At 43.1% G+C, this 19,088-nt stretch overlaps 1 protein-coding gene across 9 annotated transcripts in view; it reads right to left on the bottom strand.

Annotated features, from left to right (window-relative positions):
• The window catches only part of IQSEC1 (IQ motif and Sec7 domain ArfGEF 1), an 819,058-nt gene that overhangs the window by 71,756 nt on the left and 728,214 nt on the right, over positions 1 to 19,088 (bottom strand). For 8 of the 9 annotated variants that reach the window (XM_033926777.1, XM_033926775.1, XM_033926778.1 and 5 more), the window contains 2 exons: positions 15,006 to 15,288; positions 1,825 to 3,086 (listed from right to left, as the gene is read on the bottom strand). In XM_033926777.1, coding sequence (XP_033782668.1) covers positions 1,825 to 3,086; positions 15,006 to 15,288 — 1,545 coding nt within the window. Of the gene's footprint in view, positions 1 to 1,824; positions 3,087 to 15,005; positions 15,289 to 18,902; positions 18,926 to 19,088 lie in introns of those variants that run through there. The other variant, XM_033926782.1, reaches the window with a different exon arrangement.

The following is a 19,088-nucleotide window of genomic DNA, read 5'->3' on the forward strand; positions in this document are numbered from 1 at the left end:
TTTTACTTTTTATGAACTGCATTGATCTGAGAGGTTTTGCGGTCTAGAAATGTAATGTAATATAATACTAGTTAGTCTGGTGTGGTTTTTGTATTTTATTGTGTATGTTTTTAATTATCTGTATCCTGCTTAGAACCATTGGATAATGCAGGTAACAAATATTTTAAATAAAATAAATAAAATCCAAAACCAAGGATACCTTTAATCTCTTGGTCAATCCTTACTATTCCTTGCTTATTCTACCAAAATGCTGATAAACAGTGAAAATGGCTAAAAATATAGGAAAAACAGAAAAGGAAATGATACTTTAATGATCTTTCATAGACATCTATAAAAATCCTAACATATGTATTGATTTTTATCTGTAAGTTTTCTCCTTTCTACACTGGCTCATACTTATGCCCTCCATGTACCAGCCCAGAATCTGAACACACTGTAGGTTTTAACTTCTTGTATACAAACTGCTTCACCTCCCTCCTTTCCCACCCCTCCTTTTATCTGTTACAATACTCTGTCCCACTCCATACACATCTCACCCCCTTTCAACCTCAACTAATGCTTCCAGTCAACCAAAACTCCAGCTACTTTATAAATGCTAATTAGAAATAATCACGGAGGCTATAATAAATAGTGCATTACCATTTAGGGGGCATTATCAAAATTACCCTCCCTATTATCAAGGAACTAAAAACACAGATGACATTAATCACACCAGTGACATTATAAAATTGGTATTTTATAATATCCCTGAAGAAGCCCTAAGTGAAATATGGCCATGTTGGGCATCTATTTTTAACTACCTGGAGCAAAAAAAGTTTTGAAAGTGTTTTCTTGTTCTGTCAGTCTGCTTCTCTCATGACGCATCCACCTTTTCACCTTAAAGGTCTTAGGGCCTGATCGTGACCGATCCGTGTCCGAGCCGGGCAGGGCTGATCGATTCTGCAAACAAGAATATTCTAATGGGGCGATCAGAGGCACGCCCCCATCTGCCAACATGAATCGCTAGGTAGCGATCCCAACCCATGCGCAGACATAATCTACTTTGCTTGTAGATGGTCTGTGCATTTGTTTGCCGTTTGTTTTTGTTTTTTAACTTTTTTTTCCTGGCCCCGACTCATCTACTCTCTGCTGCCCTTCCCTGCAATGCGAGCCCATGGTTTTAGCCCACGGGTTTAAAGCGGGTTAAAACCATGGGCTCGCACTGCAGGAAAGAGTGGCAGAGAGCAAAAGAGTCGGGAGAGGCAGAGAGCAGGTCACAGCGGAGAGCAAGAGAGCCGGGGAGCCAGAGAGAGAGAGTCGGGGAGGCAGAGAACAGGAGAGCGGGGAGCCAGAGAGAGTCGGGGGAGGTAGAGAGCAGTTTATTTCAGGGCTGGCAGGGCAGTCGGAAAGGAAGTGAGCGACTGGTCCCCAGCAGTCGCTTCTTGTTGATCAGCCAGCCCAGTCGGTGTTAAAGATTTTTGTTTAGTGAATCACGTCTCTGCCTACTTTGCATGCCGTTTCCCTCATTAGCATGCATGGATCGGAATCAGATTGGTATAAAAGTTAGTGAATTGGGTCGGAGGGAAACTGGGTTGCAAAGAGCTCGCAAACCGATCGGTACACAATTGGTTTGCTTAGTGAATCTAGCCCTTAGTTTTGTTGCTGAGAGATTTGCCTTTTATAATGGAACTTTCCATCCATCCATCTCCTAATTCCCAAAGTTTCAGAAGGAAAATATCCAATAGGAAACCCAAGAAACAATGATTATTTTTCATGCAACTATTACTTGATTCAAACGTCTAAGGGTTACAAAATATAAAACTGTTAAAGATGGATTTTACTTACTTATTAAAAAGATTCAACCCAATCCTATAATGACGTTTCCTGATGACATCATTACTGAATGCAGGTGAATCCCAGCTGTTGCGAGTTTCTTTGTGGTATGTTTGTTTACTTAACGTTTGCTCTCGTAAGCTGTCTCTAGAAGATGATTCTGAGCTGCAATTTATTGTATCATTAGAATTTGAAGTGCTATTGATACTGTCATTATCACCATCAGAATAGTCTGACTCTGATTTGCTTTGTCTGTTTGTAGTGCCATTAATAACCAAATGACTATCAATAGGCCTTGGCCTGTGTCTGGGAAGGTCATCTTCTCGTGGTATAATTTTGGTAGGGATCCCATGCGGGATATGCTTTGGGCTTCCTTGTTGACTACTAAGTCCCCTTTCATATGCATTTTGTCTCTTTAATGATCCTCTTTCAGAACGATCACTTAAGTCCACTGAACTATCACTAGGAGGTTCTATGGTAAGCAATGGGAGATGATCCATTCTTAATCTTTGCTCCTGGCATTCCAGTGATGGAGTGCTTCTACAACTTGTATCAGTGTCTATCTTGTCATCCTTGTGGGTCATGGACCAATACTCCTGTGAAGAGTTAATGGATTGAAGCCTCAAGTCAGATTCAGCACTGGATGGTCTATCTACTGATTGTGAAAGGGGGAGGGGAGGAGATAATTCTTCTTCATCAATATATAATGTGACATCACTATATGATGCAGACATCTCATCAAGTTTCCTGTGATCAACATTATGTACTGGTTTCACCTGACCACAGCTTTCCCTCTCTACTTCACTACTTCTGACTTGATCAAGAGCTTGGACTTCATCCGTATGTAGGCTTCGGCAATTTAGTGCATCATCAATTGATTCTGCAAGAGATTTAACCTGTCTTGAGAAAGCATCTTCCAGTTCCGTGATAGCATCAGCAAAATCAGTGGATGCAGCAGGAGACTTAATTGAAGCTGGCTCTCCAAGATCACCACAGTCAGATTGGACAAGGGATCCCAACTTTGACCCATCATTGCTCAGAGAAACTTGCTTCCCTTCAAAGTAGGAGCTATGGACTTTTTCAGGTCCTTCAAATGAAAACTGCATTCTCATATTGGACAATACGATGCGCCTTGACATACGATTTTCAGACATAGAACTTCGAAGTCTTTCAAAGTTTTTGTTCATCTGATATTGGCGGAATGCTGTTTGTATGGTACGAGCTGCATGTCTAGTTATGAGACGGCCCCCATATTTGCGTTCTAGCATTTCCACCTAGAAAAGAGAGAAATGTAAATTAGAGTGAGATGCATGGAATCTCTTCAGGCTTTTAAGTGGTTTTAGTTTACTTTTGAAGTTATTATAATCATTATACCTTATGCAGAAAATATAAACTATAAGCATAAGTTCATATGATATGAATACTACAGTAAGAACATAGAGAGTAAAAGTCTTTTTGAAATATGATGTCAACTGAAAAACATGTGTTTGGTGCTGGGCCATATTGGACAGCACTGCTGAAAATCCAGAGGAATTGCTCCAGTGCTAAGAGAGCCCCAGGGTGGTCTTTGGGTGGAGCCTGGGCAGAACTGGATTTTTAACTGGCTAATATCCGGACAACTGGTAACCCTAATTTTGGACCTCCTAGGCCCTCAGAGGGTGGTTTACATTACATTACATTAGTGATTTCTATTCCGCTTGTACCTTGCGGTTCTAAGCGGATTACATTAGAAGATGGCTGGTCATTTCCAGGCGATGACAATACAATACTTTACATTACTTTACAAATTTTGCATACCTTACTTTACATGACTTTTCGTACATAACTTTACGTAGTTTTACATTCCATTACCTTACAGTACTTACATAACTTTACATTACGTTACAGTACTTACATAACTTTACATTACGTTATTTTACATATCATAACTTTACATTACAGAGAGCTAGATTCTGTTTATAGGTGGAGGTATCGGTCATTTTGAGATATTTGGTGGTTTCAATGTTTCCGGGTATGTATTGACGTATCGTCATAGCGACTTTATAAGATGTTGCCTGAGGGGAGGAATTGCAGGAAAGGTGCGGAGGGGATAGGAGATGAGGGGAGATTATGTTGTTGGTATGTGTTTTTTGAATAGTATGGTTTTGATATCTTAGTCTGAGGGAGCTTTTTACCCTCTCATGGGAGTCTCTGGGGAGTAGCAGGGAGTGCCACTGATGGTGAAGAAGGGGATCTCAGGTGTGCTATGGGGGTTGGGTTGTACTGTCTGGGTTTGGGTGTGATATTGGAGGTAGGATTGTGGTGTCAGGAGGTTGGGGATGTGGGATTATAGTGTTCGGGTTGTTGGAAATGATGCTGATGCTGGGATCAAGGATTTCAGAAAGCTGCTCCCAATCTGTGTGTTGGACGAAGAAGGGTATGATTTGTCCTTTTTAATTAATAAAGACTAGATTTCTGCCCCTAGTCCAAGACAAGTCTGGTCTTTGACAGCCACAGGCAGATCAGGTTTTCAGGATATCCACAATAAATATGTATGAGATGGGTTTGCATGCACTGCCTCCTTGAGATGCAAATCTATCTCATGCATATATATTGTGGATATCTTGAAATCTGACCTGCCTGTGGCTCTCGAGGACCGGACTTGCCTAACCCTGCCCTAGTCACAATAATCTAGAGCAGGGGTAGGCAATTCCGGTCCTCGAAAGCCACAGGCAGGTCAGGTTTGCAGGATATCCACAATAAATATGCATGAGATAGATTTGCATCTCAAGGAGGCAAGTCAAACAGAGAAGAGAATGTAGTCAGATCAAAGATTTTACTAGTGAATCATCTTTGCATTCTGGCAAAGAAAGTCAGTTCTGCTGAGTTGCTTCGCCTTCCCAAAATCCTGGCTGAAGTTGCTGGAAACTTCATTGAAAAAGAGCATTTATATTTCATAGCACAGTTTGGAGAAATTTATGGACAAATAGATGCTATGCTAAATATATTTTGTTTTCTCTTGGCAGATGAGAAATTAAAGATGTATACAAGAAAATGATGGGATGAAATCACAGAACAGTTTTTCTCTAATGATAAGAACATAAGAAGCCCATCAAGCCCAGTAGCCCATTCCCACAGTGGCCAATCCCGGTCACCAGTACCTGGCCAAAACCCAAGTTGTAGCAATATTCCATGCTACTGATCCAGGGCAAGCAGTGGCTTCCCCCATGTTTTTCTCAATAACAGGCTATGGACTTTTCCTCCAGGAACTTGTCCAAACCTTTCTCAAAACCAGCTACGCTATCCGCTCTTACCACAACCTCTGGCAACGCGTTCCAGAGCAATAGCAACAGGCAAGAGGAGCAGCAGAAGCAAAGAGGAAAGCAAGAGAGTCAGCAGGAGAAAGGGAGAAAAGCAGTTTTAAAGCTGTTTTAAAGCAGAGGAGGGAGACAGAGAAGAGCAGGAGGCTAGGGGCAGGGCGAGAGTTAGCTCCGCCCACCCCCACCGCGTCGGAGAGTCAGCAACCGAACTCCCCCCTAAAAGGGGGCGGAGCCAATGGCGCGCAGCCGTTAGGCGCGCGGCGAAGGCGAGCGGCAAAGGCACTCGCCTTAGCGAGAGCGCCTTTGCGAAGGGCCTCAAGAAAGGCCAAGTCACTACACCCAAGAGCACAGGGAAGGACTGAAAGGTAAAGAAGCGGCAAGCACAGAAGGTAAGAATAAGCAGGAGCAGAAGGGACGAACACATTCAAGCAGCAGTAAGGTAAGGAAGAGAAAAGACAGCACACACAAGAAGGCATCAAGGCAAGAAGCAGATATAGAAGGAACAACCACACACAAGCAAAAGTTAGGCAAGGTTGTGCAAAGGCAGCAGGCACAGAAGGAACACGTAAACTTAACTGTTTTCTTAAAGTAGTAACCCCGATGGAAGCAGAAGGTAACCAGAAGATGAGCTTTCCAGTGTTCTGCACGGACTGTCATATGTATGACTACCTCCCCTCGGGGAGACAGTCATACGTATGCAGTCGGTGTCAGGAGCTGAAAAGCTTGAGGAAATAAGTCAAGCGACTTGAGGACAAGATACAGGAGCTAGAAGGAATGTACACCACAGAGGACCCTACCAGGGCTTTTGAAGACTTCAAGAGTGAGAGACACATCGAGAAGGAAGTCAGGGAACTCGAGGAATTCATTGAGGAAGCATACAGGAGGAGGGTGGAAGAGAACGAACTCCAGAGGAGAGATGAAGTTACACCAACACCAACTTGGAAGGGGGAGCAAGAAGCAGGTGACCTCATAGAAGACACCAACAGAAGAAAACCGCACGAGGGGGAAGAATTGGCTAGTCGATGCCCAGAAGAAGAGAGAGTGAAGCACGCTGAGGACCGAAACGAAAATTGAAGAAGGGAAAGTCAACGATCCTGGTGGGAGACTCGATACTGAGGCATGTGGACAGCCACAAAGCAGGAGGGAGAGAGAATCGACTGGTGACCTGCCTCCCAGGAGCGAGAACCAAGGACATCATGGACAAAATTGGGATGATCCTGGATGGAGCGGAGACGGAAGAGACCACAGTAATGATCCACATCGGGACAAATGATGTCAGCAGGAGAGACTACAGAAGAGGCACGCTGATAGAACAGTTCAAGATTCTGGGAAGAAAGCTGAAGATGAGGGCCCAGAAGATAGTATTCTCAGAGATCCTACCAGTACCGAGGGCAGATGTGAAAAGGCAGGAAGAACTACAATCAATAAATGCGTGGATGAGGAGATGGTGTGAGAAACTGGACAACGTTCTGGGGCAAGAGCAAGCTCTACAGGAGAGATGGACTGCACCTGAGCACGGCGGGAACAAGACTTCTAGCAAACAACGTCAAGAGAGGAATAGAACAGGCTTTAAATTAAGAGAAAGGGGAAAGCCGACAGTCGACCTAGCGTCGATGATTCGGAAGAAGGTATCCCGTGAAGATACTGAGGGGAAAAAAGGCAGGGAAGAAACAAGAGACAAATTACAGGAGTCAACTAACCCAGAAGAGGAGGTTAGAAAGATTGTAGCAAAAGAGAAGACACCAAAGACCGAAGCACAGGGAAAAGAAATGAAGACTACAAAATGCCAGGATCTAAACTGCATATATACTAATGCAAGGAGTTTAAGAAACAAAATGGGGGAACTAGAAGCCATGGCCAATGCAGAGGACATAGACATCATTGGAATCTTTGAAACGTGGTGGAATGAGGAAAACAAATGGGATACAGCACTGCCGGGGTACAAGCTCTATCGCCGGGACAGGTCAGGTCAGAAAGGAGGAGGAATAGCCCTATACGTAAAAGAAAGCATACAATCGACAAGAATGGACACAGCGGAGATGATCAACAAACTGGAATCGCTATGGGTTAAAATACCGGGTAGGAAAGGGCATGAAATAAAGATGGGCCTATACTATCGTCCACCCGGGCAAACCGGAGATAGTGATAAAGAAATGGATGCCGAGATGAAGCGAGAATGCAAAAGCGGTTACACAGTTGTTATGGGAGACTTCAACTACCCTGGGATAGACTGGAGTCTTGGAAGCTCAAGATGCGCTAGGGAGACAGAATTCCTGGAGGCTATACATGATTGCTTCATGGAGCAGCTTGTTAGAGAACCGACGAGAGGAAATGCCACTCTGGATTTAATCCTAAATGGACTAAGGGGACCTGCAAAGGAAGTGGAAGTAGTGAGACCGTTGGGAAACAGCGATCATAATATGATCAAGTTCAAGGTTGAAGTAGACATACCGAACGGAAAGAGAACCATAGCGACATCTTTCAACTTCAGGAAAGGAAACTATGAAGCAATGAGGGAAATGGTAAGGAAGAAACTTAGGAACACTTCCAAAAAATGGCAAACAGTAGAACATGCCTGGTCTTTTTTCAAAGTCACGGTGAGCGAGGCACAAAATCTGCACATCCCCAGATTCAGAAAGGGGTGCAAAAAGAGTCGAACAAAAGACCCAGTATGGATGACTAAAATAGTGAAGGAAGCGATAGGCAATAAGAAAAATTCATTCAGGAAATGGAAAAAGGACAAAACTGAAGGGAACCAGAAGGAGCACAGGAAGTATCAAACAGAATGTCACCGTGTGGTTCGAAAAGCCAAAAGAGAGTATGAAGAGAGGCTAGCCAGGGAGGCACAAAATTTCAAACCGTTCTTCAGATATGTTAAAGGGAAACAGCCAGCTAGGGAGGAGGTGGGACCGCTGGACGAAGGAGACAGGAAGGGAGCGGTAAAGGAGGAGAAAGAAGTCGCAGAAAGACTCAACATGTTCTTCTCGTCTGTATTTACAAACGAAGACACAACCAACATACCGGAACCTGAACAAATCTTCAATGGAAATCAAGCAGAAAAATTAACATCCATGGAAGTGAGCCTTGATGATGTACACAGGCAGATAGAAAAACTTAAAACTGACAAATCCCCGGGTCCGGACAGAATCCATCCCAGGGTTCTGAAAGAATTAAAGGAGGAGATAGCGGAACTACTGCAGCAAATTTGCAACTTATCCTTGAAAACAGGCAAGATCCCGGAGGATTGGAAGATAGCCAATGTCACGCCCATCTTTAAAAAGGGGTCAAGAGGTGACCTGGGAAACTACAGACCAGTGAGTTTGACCTCGGTTCCGGGGAAACTGGCGGAAGCACTGATTAAAGAACACATCGATGAACATTTGGAAAGAAACAAACTTTTGATAACAACCCAACATGGTTTCTGCAGGGGGAGATCGTGCCTAACGAACTTATTGCACTTCTTCGAAGGAATTAACAAACAGATGGATAGAGGAGACCCCATAGACATCATATACCTTGATTTCCAAAAAGCCTTTGACAAGGTGCCTCACGAACGTCTACTCCGGAAACTGAAGAACCATGGAGTGGACGGAGACGTACATAGATGGATCAGAAACTGGTTGGCGGGTAGGAAACAGAGGGTAGGGGTGAAGGGCCACTACTCGGACTGGATGAGGGTCACGAGTGGTGTTCCGCAGGGCTCAGTGCTCGGGCCACTGCTATTTAATATATTCATAAATGATCTAGAAACAGGCACGAAGTGTGAGATAATAAAATTTGCGGACTTTACAAAACTATTTAGTGGAGCTGGGACTAAAGAGGAATGCGAAGAATTGCAAAGGGACTTGAACAAATTGGGGGAATGGGCGGCGAGATGGCAGATGAAGTTCAACGTTGAGAAATGTAAAGTATTGCATGTTGGAAACAGAAACCCGAGGTACAACTATACGATGGGAGGGATATTATTGAATGAGAGTAACCAAGAAAGGGACTTGGGGGTAATGGTGGACATGACAATGAAGCCGACAGCACAGTGCGCAGCGGCCGCTAAGAAAGCAAATAGAATGCTAGGCATAATCAAGAAGGGTATTACAACAAGGACAAAAGAAGTTATCCTGCCATTGTATCGGGCGATGGTGCGCCCGCATCTGGAATACTGCGTCCAATATTGGAAGGATATGGCGTTACTCAAGAGGGTTCAGAGGAGAGCGACACGCTTGATAAAAGGGATGGAAAACCTCTCATACGCTGAGAGATTGGAGAAACTGGGTCTCTTTTCCCTGGAGAAGAGGAGACTTAGAGGGGATATGATAGAGACTTATAAGATCATGAAGGGCATAGAGAGAGTAGAGAAGGACAGATTCTTCAAACTTTCAAAAAATAAAAGAACAAGAGGACACTTGGAAAAGTTGAAAGGGGACAGATTTAAAACGAATGCTAGGAAGTTCTTCTTTACCCAACGTGTGGTGGACACCTGGAATGCGCTTCCAGAGGGCGTAATAGGGCAGAGTACGGTACAGGGGTTTAAGAAAGGATTGGACAATTTCCTGCTGGAAAAGGGGATAGAGGGGTATAAATAGAGGATTACTGCACAGGTCCTGGACCTGTTGGGCCGCCGCGTGAGCGGACTGCTGGGCACGATGGACCTCAGGTCTGACCCAGCGGAGGCATTGCTTATGTTCTTATGTTAACTATTCTCAGAGTGAAAAAAAATTTCCTCCAATTGGTTTTAAAAGTATTTCCCTATAACTTCATCCAGTCCCCTAGTCTTTGTAATTTTTGACAGAGTGAAAAATCAGTCCACTTATACCCATTCTATTCCACTCAGGATTTTGTAGACTTCAATCCTATCTCCCCTCGGCCATCTCTTTTCCAAGCTGAAGAGCCCTAACCGTTTCAATCTTTCCTTATAACAGAGGAGTTCCATCTCCTTTAAACCTTTTTTAGTGCCACTATTGGCCTCTTTTACAAAGCCGTGCTAGCAGCTGCCGCGTGGCAACAGCCCCAAAGCCTTTTAAATCTCTATGCGCTTCAGGGCCTTTACCACAGTGGCCCGCGTTAAACGGCTTCGTAAAAGAGGCCCTATATCTTTCTTGAGATAAGGAGACCAGAAATGAACGCAATACTCCAGATGAGGTTGCACCTTGGAGCGATACAGGATCATTATAACATTCTTAGTCTTGTTAACCATCCCTTTTTTAATAATTCATAGCATCCTCTTTGCTTTTTTGGTTTACCTTTATCCACATGTTTATTCACACTGTCAAAGAAGTCAAGCAAATCTGTGAGGCTTAGTGCTTATTTTTCTGGTGCTGAATTTTGAGCACCATTTATAGAATTTCCCTCTATCTGGATAATGCTAGGGTGGTCAGTGAAGATTTCCAATGGCATTATCCAGAAATTTCCTGAAAATTTGGTTCTGGCCCTAGTGAACGAAACCTACCCATATAAATGCCACTGAATATCAGGGTCTTTGTCTGATACAGAAATGTGAGTTTCTTGTTTTACTTCCTTGATTGTATTTATAGCTTAATATTAATCAAATTAATCACAATGTTGCAAGAGTTTTGTTGAAGTACAGGACAGCTCTGATGGGGGTTTATACTGCTTGTGCCTTAACCCTTTAGTGCCCAAAATATTTCCATGACTATAAATACTTATCTTATTTAAGTTACCATATAATAATAATAATAATAATAATAATAATAATAACTTTATTCTTTTATACCGCCATAACCAAAAGTTCTAGGAGGGTTACAATAAAAAGAGCTGGACAATCAACAAAATACAATAATACAGAAAAATATACAAATATTTGTAAAATAGAATTTCAACAATAAAACTCTCATTAAGTAATAAACTTATTGAAGAAACTGGTCTTAATTAATTTCCGAAAACAGCAATAGGAGTCATGAAATGGTTAACTGTTTCTCTCTATGAATCATCAAACTGGATCTTTTCCATTTCCAACCTAGACCAAAAGACAGAGGTTCTGGATTCCAAGAGCAATTGAAAGAAATAAGCCTAAACTACATCCAATTCAATTAAAATATATATATGCATATTATAATAATTTCTTCATATTAGATTATTTTTAGCATAGCTCATCATTTCAGAAATAGTTGTCCATATCACAGCCTTGTAGGAACAAGAATTAAATGCATTAAGTGATTAAATTCATATTTCACCCTCAGCTAAGTTTATTATACTGAGAGAAATTGAACCTACCTTAAACTTATTAGGGCACAAAGAAAATTAAGTACCACTGCCATAATTATATGGAAAAAATATATACTGACTAAACAGACAATAGATGAAGCTCTTGATATATATTAGTGGAACAAATTAATGATTTGTTTTACGTAAATGGAAATAATAAAGGTAGTTCGAGATACACAAAGAAAGGGAAGCAAATAGAATGATACCTGGAATGACTTTCATGGTTCCTTTGCTGAAAGTATATGAAAGTAAAGTTATTTTGGGATAAAGCAAACACTAAGAGGGCCCAGTATAAACTCCAGGCCCAAGATGAAAAGGAACTGTTGCATCTAATCTAAACATGGCTATGTGCCTATGTAGGCCATTTTCAAGGCGTCCAAAAATCGGGATGGGGAAATGTCCATTTTCAAAACCATAAGACAACCACATTTTTTTCCCCAAAAATTGCCTATTTAGACGTCTTGGCTACCAGATGTCCAACCTTACAATGGCTAACTTTTGGGGCATTTTTGACCACAAAAACATTCAAGTTCAAAACGTCTAAATGCAGACCATGCGACCAGCATTATAATGGACTGGCCATAATGACATACCAATAGAGCAGTGGGCCACCTTAGGGGGCACTACTGTGAACATCACACAAAGGGTGCCAGAAGTACATCTCACCATAACCTCCTTTTAATGTGTGGTGAGCCCTACAAAACTCCCCCAAAACCTACTATATCCACCTGTTTACCACTCCAATGGCCCTTATAGCTGCAGGTGGCATTTCCATGACAGTATAGTAGGGTTTTGGTGGGCTTTGGTGGCCTCCCACTTTCCACCATAAACGTAGTGGTTAGAGTGGTTTATGGGTCTTGGTCCTCCTTTCTATGGCTCACTAGCCCACCCACAAGGCTACTTAAGACACCCGTGTGATGCTCAAATAGGATTTCCCATATCAGGTACTGTTTCATTCAAATATTTGTGGCGTGGGAGGGTGTCAGTGACCACTGAGGGAGTGTGTGAGTGTAGGGGGGGATCATTACTTAATCCCTCCAGTGGTCATCTGATCAGTTTGGGTATCTTTTTAACATTTAAGACGCTTTTAAAACAAGTCTAGCTCTGGATGTCTAAGTTTCATCCAGGACGTCTTGGGAAAGGTTCAATTATCACTGCAAGACTTCCAAGTCTAAGTACACCCAAAGCCTGCCAATAACATGCCTCCAAATTCCACCCCCCCACCCCACCTTTAATTTTGGATATAGAATGGCTAAGATGCTTAGCAAGACATCCAGAAATTTGGTTTTGAAAATTGGCACTTGGACGTCCTGGCAATTAGGATGTTCAAGTGCCAGTTAATGCTGTTTTTTGGACATCTGCATTTTTTGAAAATGAGCCCCACAGGGTTCTATCTGTACAAATACTAAGTTTTAAAATGAAGGAGTGTGACCTTATACAAATAATACTCTTATCTGAGTTGGATACTTACTGTCAATTTATGCCATAATCCATTAACCTAGATGGGATATCATCTTGCACTTTAAGTTTCTTGGTTAACTGCCAACGAACGCCTTATTTCTCAGCCATCATTCTTAATTAACTGTTCTGTAGTAATTAATGGCTCATCTTATTGTTGCTTATCATGTCACATGCATCAATCACATCACCAGCTTCGGTGTGAAACCATATGTCTCAAAAAAGAGTTCAATGAACAAGTGAGTCATGTGACATTTGACTACAGCAGTTAAAACTCCAAAAGTCTGCTTCAGTTACACTGAATTTGGCTGTTTCTATTCTCTCCATAATTAATATGTCAAAAGAGTAATATCAGAGCTATACTGAGATTCCCCTGAGTGGGAGTAACCTTATTTGCCTTCTTTTGATGTTGGAATCAATCAGTTTCATTTACAACTAACGTGTCCAAGGACAAGATGAAGTATTCCATCGGTAATGAGGAGTATCTCGCAGAGCTCCACTTATAAATATTAGTGCCAGAAGAACTCAGTTCCTGAGGGTTTCTTGGTTCCAAACATTTATGGCAACACTCAAACAGGGCTGGATTTAAAATGTTGATGCCCATAAACAGGACTGGAGACCAGTGAAGAGGGAGATCATGAAGCATGTTCCTAAAGTACGCAAGATCAGGCTTCTCTTCAAAATCTGGTGCCCTAGGGAATTGTCTGTTTCCAGTGCCCTGCATAGGGTTACCAGATGTTCAGATTTACTCGGACATGTTTTCTGGACGGCTTTTCAAAACCCGGTGCTTTGTCCGGGTTTTGAAAAGCTTCGAACTCGGGTGATGTAACACATATGTGCGCACTATATAGGGTTAAAACCAACAAAAAAACAACAGAAAACTGCAGTAAAAAATACAAGGCAGATTTTTGCGACTGTTCCGTTCGACTTTGTTTTGCTCTGGTTTTTTGATATTTCATGTACCATCATCCGAGACCCCTGAGGAAGAAGTGTTTCTTCGAATCATGGACCATGTCGGGTCCACAAGAATACTAGAACCAGATTTTTATGCATACCATATATGCTTTTATGTACATTACACTGCATTATATAGGGTTGCCAGATTTTCCTTACAGAAAATCCAGACTTCTAGCCCTGCCCACAGGCCCGCCTAGTTACGCCCATCCCTGCCCTAGCCCCGCCCTCCCGCTGCCTGTTCTTGTCGTGCAGGGAGGAAGTCCGCACATGCGCGGACACTATGTGATTACGTCTGCGCATACATGGACTTTCTCCTTGCCCGACACAGCTTTTCAAAACCCGGACAAAGTGCCGGGTTTTGAAAAGCTGTTTGGACCCCTGGACATGTCCTCAAAAGGAGGCTGTGTCCGGGGAAATCCAGACGTCTGGTAATATGCGCGTACAAATGATGTCATCACATCACACCTGCACATGCTCGGAGGCCCTCCAAACATGGCTCCGAGCTCAAGAAGAGGTTTGGGGGGCTGGGGCTGGAGCAGAACAGGTCGGGGCTGAGTGGAACTGGGTGAGCGAGGGGGCGGGGCCATGTGTCTGGATTTTACAGGCCTAAAATCTGGTAACCCTAGTCCTACATTCAAATAATCTTTTACTTATTTAATGGTTTGACTCAGAGTCATGAAAGAGAACATCTTACACTGGTTAGGAAACAGAAAACCTCATAATTTTACAATATGGCTCTCATACCTTGTAATAGATACCAACTAACCTGTATACCAAGTAAAGCAAATTTGTGAAATACAAAGCATGGCCAAGACAAGGATTTAGGCTGCTTGAAAGAAGATAACAAATTTCATTTTATAATTAAACGTTACCTTTGTATTAACTATCCAATTGCAAGACTGAACTTCTTGTGATCTTGTTGGAAAAATGTCCAAACATTTAGTTTCCTGAAACTTCTGGAAGGGATTTTAAATGCAAGGCAATCACACATGCCAAATCCCAGGGCTCTTGCCTGGAAGTGCTAAATTTAGGTTACGAGAACAAAATTTCATGATTTCTTTTACACACATGAGATTTTTGTTTTCAGTATTGTTTTTCCTTACCAGAAGTTGTCAGATATTAAGTCCTGTAACTACCTTGGGCTCTAAAAATTAAACTAGAGCTTTCTCATTAATGCCATAAATTAGACCCATGCTGCTCAACACCTCATTGAGATTTCACTAGCACTTATGAATGGTGCAACACAGACAGTTCAAATACCTGTTTATCTTGCAGATCTGAAGAGAGTTCATAGCTCTCTGAAAGAGATCTTGACCTCTTAATAGCTTCTTCCTCCGCTTGTTTTCGCAGGATGGATGTGGAGTGCTGAAGCTTCGGCCTTCGAGAACGTTGTTGTCCAGGGGAGATGGAGTATAGCCCATAGGCAGGGTGGTCGTATTGATCTGGGCTTACCACAGAGCTGTGGGTGATTGGTCCTTGATGGTAACTGGATGGACTGTCCAACGATGTGCCAGGATCACTGCCTGAAGCTTCACCCTCAACACTAGTTACACAAAGAAAGAAAATAATTTTGGTGAGTGCTGGAAATTAAAGATTTATTACCAATACAAACTTAGTTAGCAACTTAATAATAAAACTGGTACAAAAATGTGCAAGTCATTGTGTAGGATACCTACAAATATTGGCTCTGATACTGAAATTGCAGGAGGCAGCTTGGCTCCTCACATGGTCAGCAGCAATCCTTAATATTCAATGCCAGGATCACTGGCATTATATACAGGTCAAAGTTTGGCAGCTAACACTTGACTAGCAAAGCCAATTTTCATCAGCTGGTTGACTAAAGCTAACAGCCAAAGACAGACCTGCTTTTTAGGCAGGTCTATCTGGCTGTGTGCCTTAGCCAGTTGGTCAATGAAAATCGGTCACACAGACTAACCAGTCATCAGGCTAGCCAGTCAGCCAGCTAACGCTCACTGAATATTGGCAGATAGCTGGCCAAATAGAACTTAGCCAGTCAGGAGCCTTTTCTGGCCAGCTAAATCCAGCTGAATATCAGGGAGATTGAGGAGAAATCCTTCTCTGTCTATTAATCAAACTTCATCGTCTACATATTTATTTTAGGTAGGCACTAATGGGGATGGGATGCTGGCTAGAAGGGAGCTGATGTGGGTGGGTAGGCAGGATGGGGAGTTGTGGGGTAGCTAGCAGGAAGGGAGGCGATACAGACAGTGGCATAGTAAGAATAAGAGGTGCATGGGGCGATGGCACCCCCTGTGCCCTCCTCTCCACCCCTTGCTCCTTCTGTCCCCTCCCCCATGCCACACTCGTGCCCTCCCTTCCCACCCTGGATCTCTTTAAACCTCCACCAGCGTGAGAAGCTTCTGCATTCTGTTGCTGGTGTTGGCTTTCCCCCTGATGCCACTTCCTGGTCCCACGACCCGGAAGTGATTTCCGAGGGAGCCAGGCTGGCGCGAGCAGCAGGTCAGAATAGTTGCTTGCACTGGCAAAGATTTAAAGAGGTATGGGGATGGGGAAAGGAGGGCACGAGTATGGCATGGGAGGGAGGAAGGTGCCAGTGCCCCCAGCAAGATGGCACCTGGGGCAGTGTCCCTTCCCCCCCCCACTCTCCCTTACTTCACCACTGCTTACAGAGAGCTGAGGGGAGAAGCTTGCTGAATAGGACTGTTAATTTATTTGATGAATATAATATAAAAATACTGGTTTTAAGACCAGTAAAATACAATCCGCTCAATATTGAGCATTATTTAGACCGCGAGGAACAACAACTTCCCCCCGCAAATCTCGTAAAACCGCGAATCCTTTTTTTCATGGGGGAGCCTGAAGAGGGCAGCAGGAGAGCAGCCGGATCGCTGCAAGTGCAGGAAATCACTCGTGGTTCGCTACGACCGCCTCTTCTTGCACGAAGTCGAGCCTTATCCAATCAGGAGCTGTGTGTCAAAGTTTTCATAACTGATGCGGAAAAATCTCCTTCTAAGCTGACGCAGCTGGACTCACTCAATGCGTCAGCTCAGAAGGAGATTTTTCCGTATCAGTTACGAAAATTTTGATGACTCTATTACTATGTTGTTTTCTGCATCATTCTCTACATGTGATACACTGGACATCTCGGACCCCTGAGGAAGGAGTGTTTCTTCAAAACACGGACCGTGTAGGGTCCGTATTCCATGTATATGAGAGCCATTTTTAAAGGATTACAAATTTATATGGTTTTTAATAAAGATTCCTGTCCTTGTCCATTTCCATCTGCAGTTTGTGCAAATAACCATGCCTAAAGTTAGGTGCGGTTCCCAAATGTAAGCACTATTCTTTACACCGTGGCTACTTTTAATGCCATGTATAGAATAGTGGTCAGCGGTTTTATTAGCACTGATTTCTTTTTAGCAACTGTACACTTCTCCCTCCGTATACATGGGGGTTAAGTGGAGAGCCGGACCACGAAGTGTGAAAAACCACAAATAACTTCTCGGCCGGCTCTGGCCCACCCCCACCTCCCTCCCGGCATCCTGGACCTTACCTGGTAGTCTAGCGGTCTTTTGGGGTAGGAGTGATCTTCCTACACTCCTGGCCCGTGCGGATCACTCATAGGAAATGGCTGCTGTGAGCTCCTGTAGTCTCTCGAGACTATGATGGGAACTCCCCGCAGCCATTTCCTACGAGTGATCTGCATGGGCCAGGAGCGTAGGAAGATCGCTCCTGCTCCAAAAGCCCGCTAGACCACCAGGTAAGGCTTAAAAATAGGTGAAAAAATTAAAATCGCCCCCCCCCAAAAAAAATCACAAATAACCGAATCCGCGGATGCTGAAACCGCAGAGTCGGAGGGAGAAGTGTATATAGAATCTAAGCATTATCACACAGTAATTGGCATCCTTGTTTCCCAGGCTCTATCGTTGGCTCACTGGCTGCCTGTAGCCAAACGCTGTGTCTTCAAGGGCCTGATGCTAGCATTCAAATCCTCACATGACATGGCGTTGGGCTACATTACATTGGTGTCTTCTATCCTGCCAATACCTTTCAGTTCTAGGCGGTTTACAGCAAGAATTGGCCTGGGCATTCCCAGAGAGATCACAAGGTTAACAGTTATAGCATGACAACCAAGCTTCCACTGTATGTGCCGAACAGCTTCCTCCTCTCCCAGGATGAAATATGCCCCTGGTCGTGCCCTTCAACTGCAAACCACCAAATGACGTTCCTACTCCTACTTCATACTGGGACACTGGAATCAACTGCCCCCAGCAGATGAGATCCCTTGAAGGACTCCTCAACTTTAGGAAAGCAATAAAAACATCTCTTCACCTAACTCCCCTGCCTTTGACCGATGGATCACAAAGAAATGTTTATTGATTCTAGATCTTCAGTATGTATTGAGTTAGGATAAAAACTTGTATTAAAAAACCTTGCACTGTAACTATGGCAAATTGTAACCTGTAAACAGTATTAATGTATATTGGTATTAGATCCCTAGTATGTGTTGTGTTAGAATAAAAAAACCTGTACTGTAACTATAGCAAAGTATATCTTGCTAATTGTATATTATGTATGTTAACCTGTAACCCGTTCTGAGCTCTATGGGGAGAACAGGATAGAAATTAAATAAATAAATCGTTGCAGTAACAGCTAATAAAGCTTAGTAAATAGACGCCTAGAATCTTCTAAGACAGTGGTTCTTAAACCTGTCCCAGCCAGTTGAGTTTTTAAGATATTCCTAATGAATATGCATGAGATAGACTTGCACGACTGTCACCTCTGTTATATGCAAATCCGCCTCATGCATATTCATGAAGGATATCTTGAAAACCTGACTGGCAGGGACATTTACATATACACCAATTTCCACTACCGTTTCAGAAAACTTGATCAACTTATCTTCTAACACTTAGGGCTCCCTTTCCGAAGGAGCGTTAACGTTTTTTTGCGCACGCACCGGATTAGTGCGCTGGCCGAAAATCTACCGCTTGCTCAAAAGGAGGCGGTAGCGGCTAGCCCAGGCGGCATTTTAGCACGTGCTTTCCTGCGCGTTAAGGCCCTAGCGCACCTTCGTAAAAGGAGCCCTTAATGTTCTTCTTTTCCCATACAACTGTAAGGTGGTCTTACATTTTAAAAACTTAAGCTAGAAAGAACAAGGAAATGTTTTCCTACCTGTACATTTACAGAGAAGGTTACCCACAATTACAGCTCCATACACCCTCTGCTGCAAAGGTTCACGGAGTATGTTAAAAAATGAGCAAAGGGAAAGCAATGCCGACACAAAATCATTTCATTTGTGGCATCCCAGTGTTGAGCTGCTTTTCTCATTCACTCTGATGAGCTGTCCTTTGCCGAGTT

The sequence above is a fragment of the Geotrypetes seraphini genome, chromosome 17 (assembly GCF_902459505.1).
Source record: "Geotrypetes seraphini chromosome 17, aGeoSer1.1, whole genome shotgun sequence".
Classification (NCBI taxonomy): Eukaryota; Metazoa; Chordata; class Amphibia; order Gymnophiona; family Dermophiidae; genus Geotrypetes; species Geotrypetes seraphini.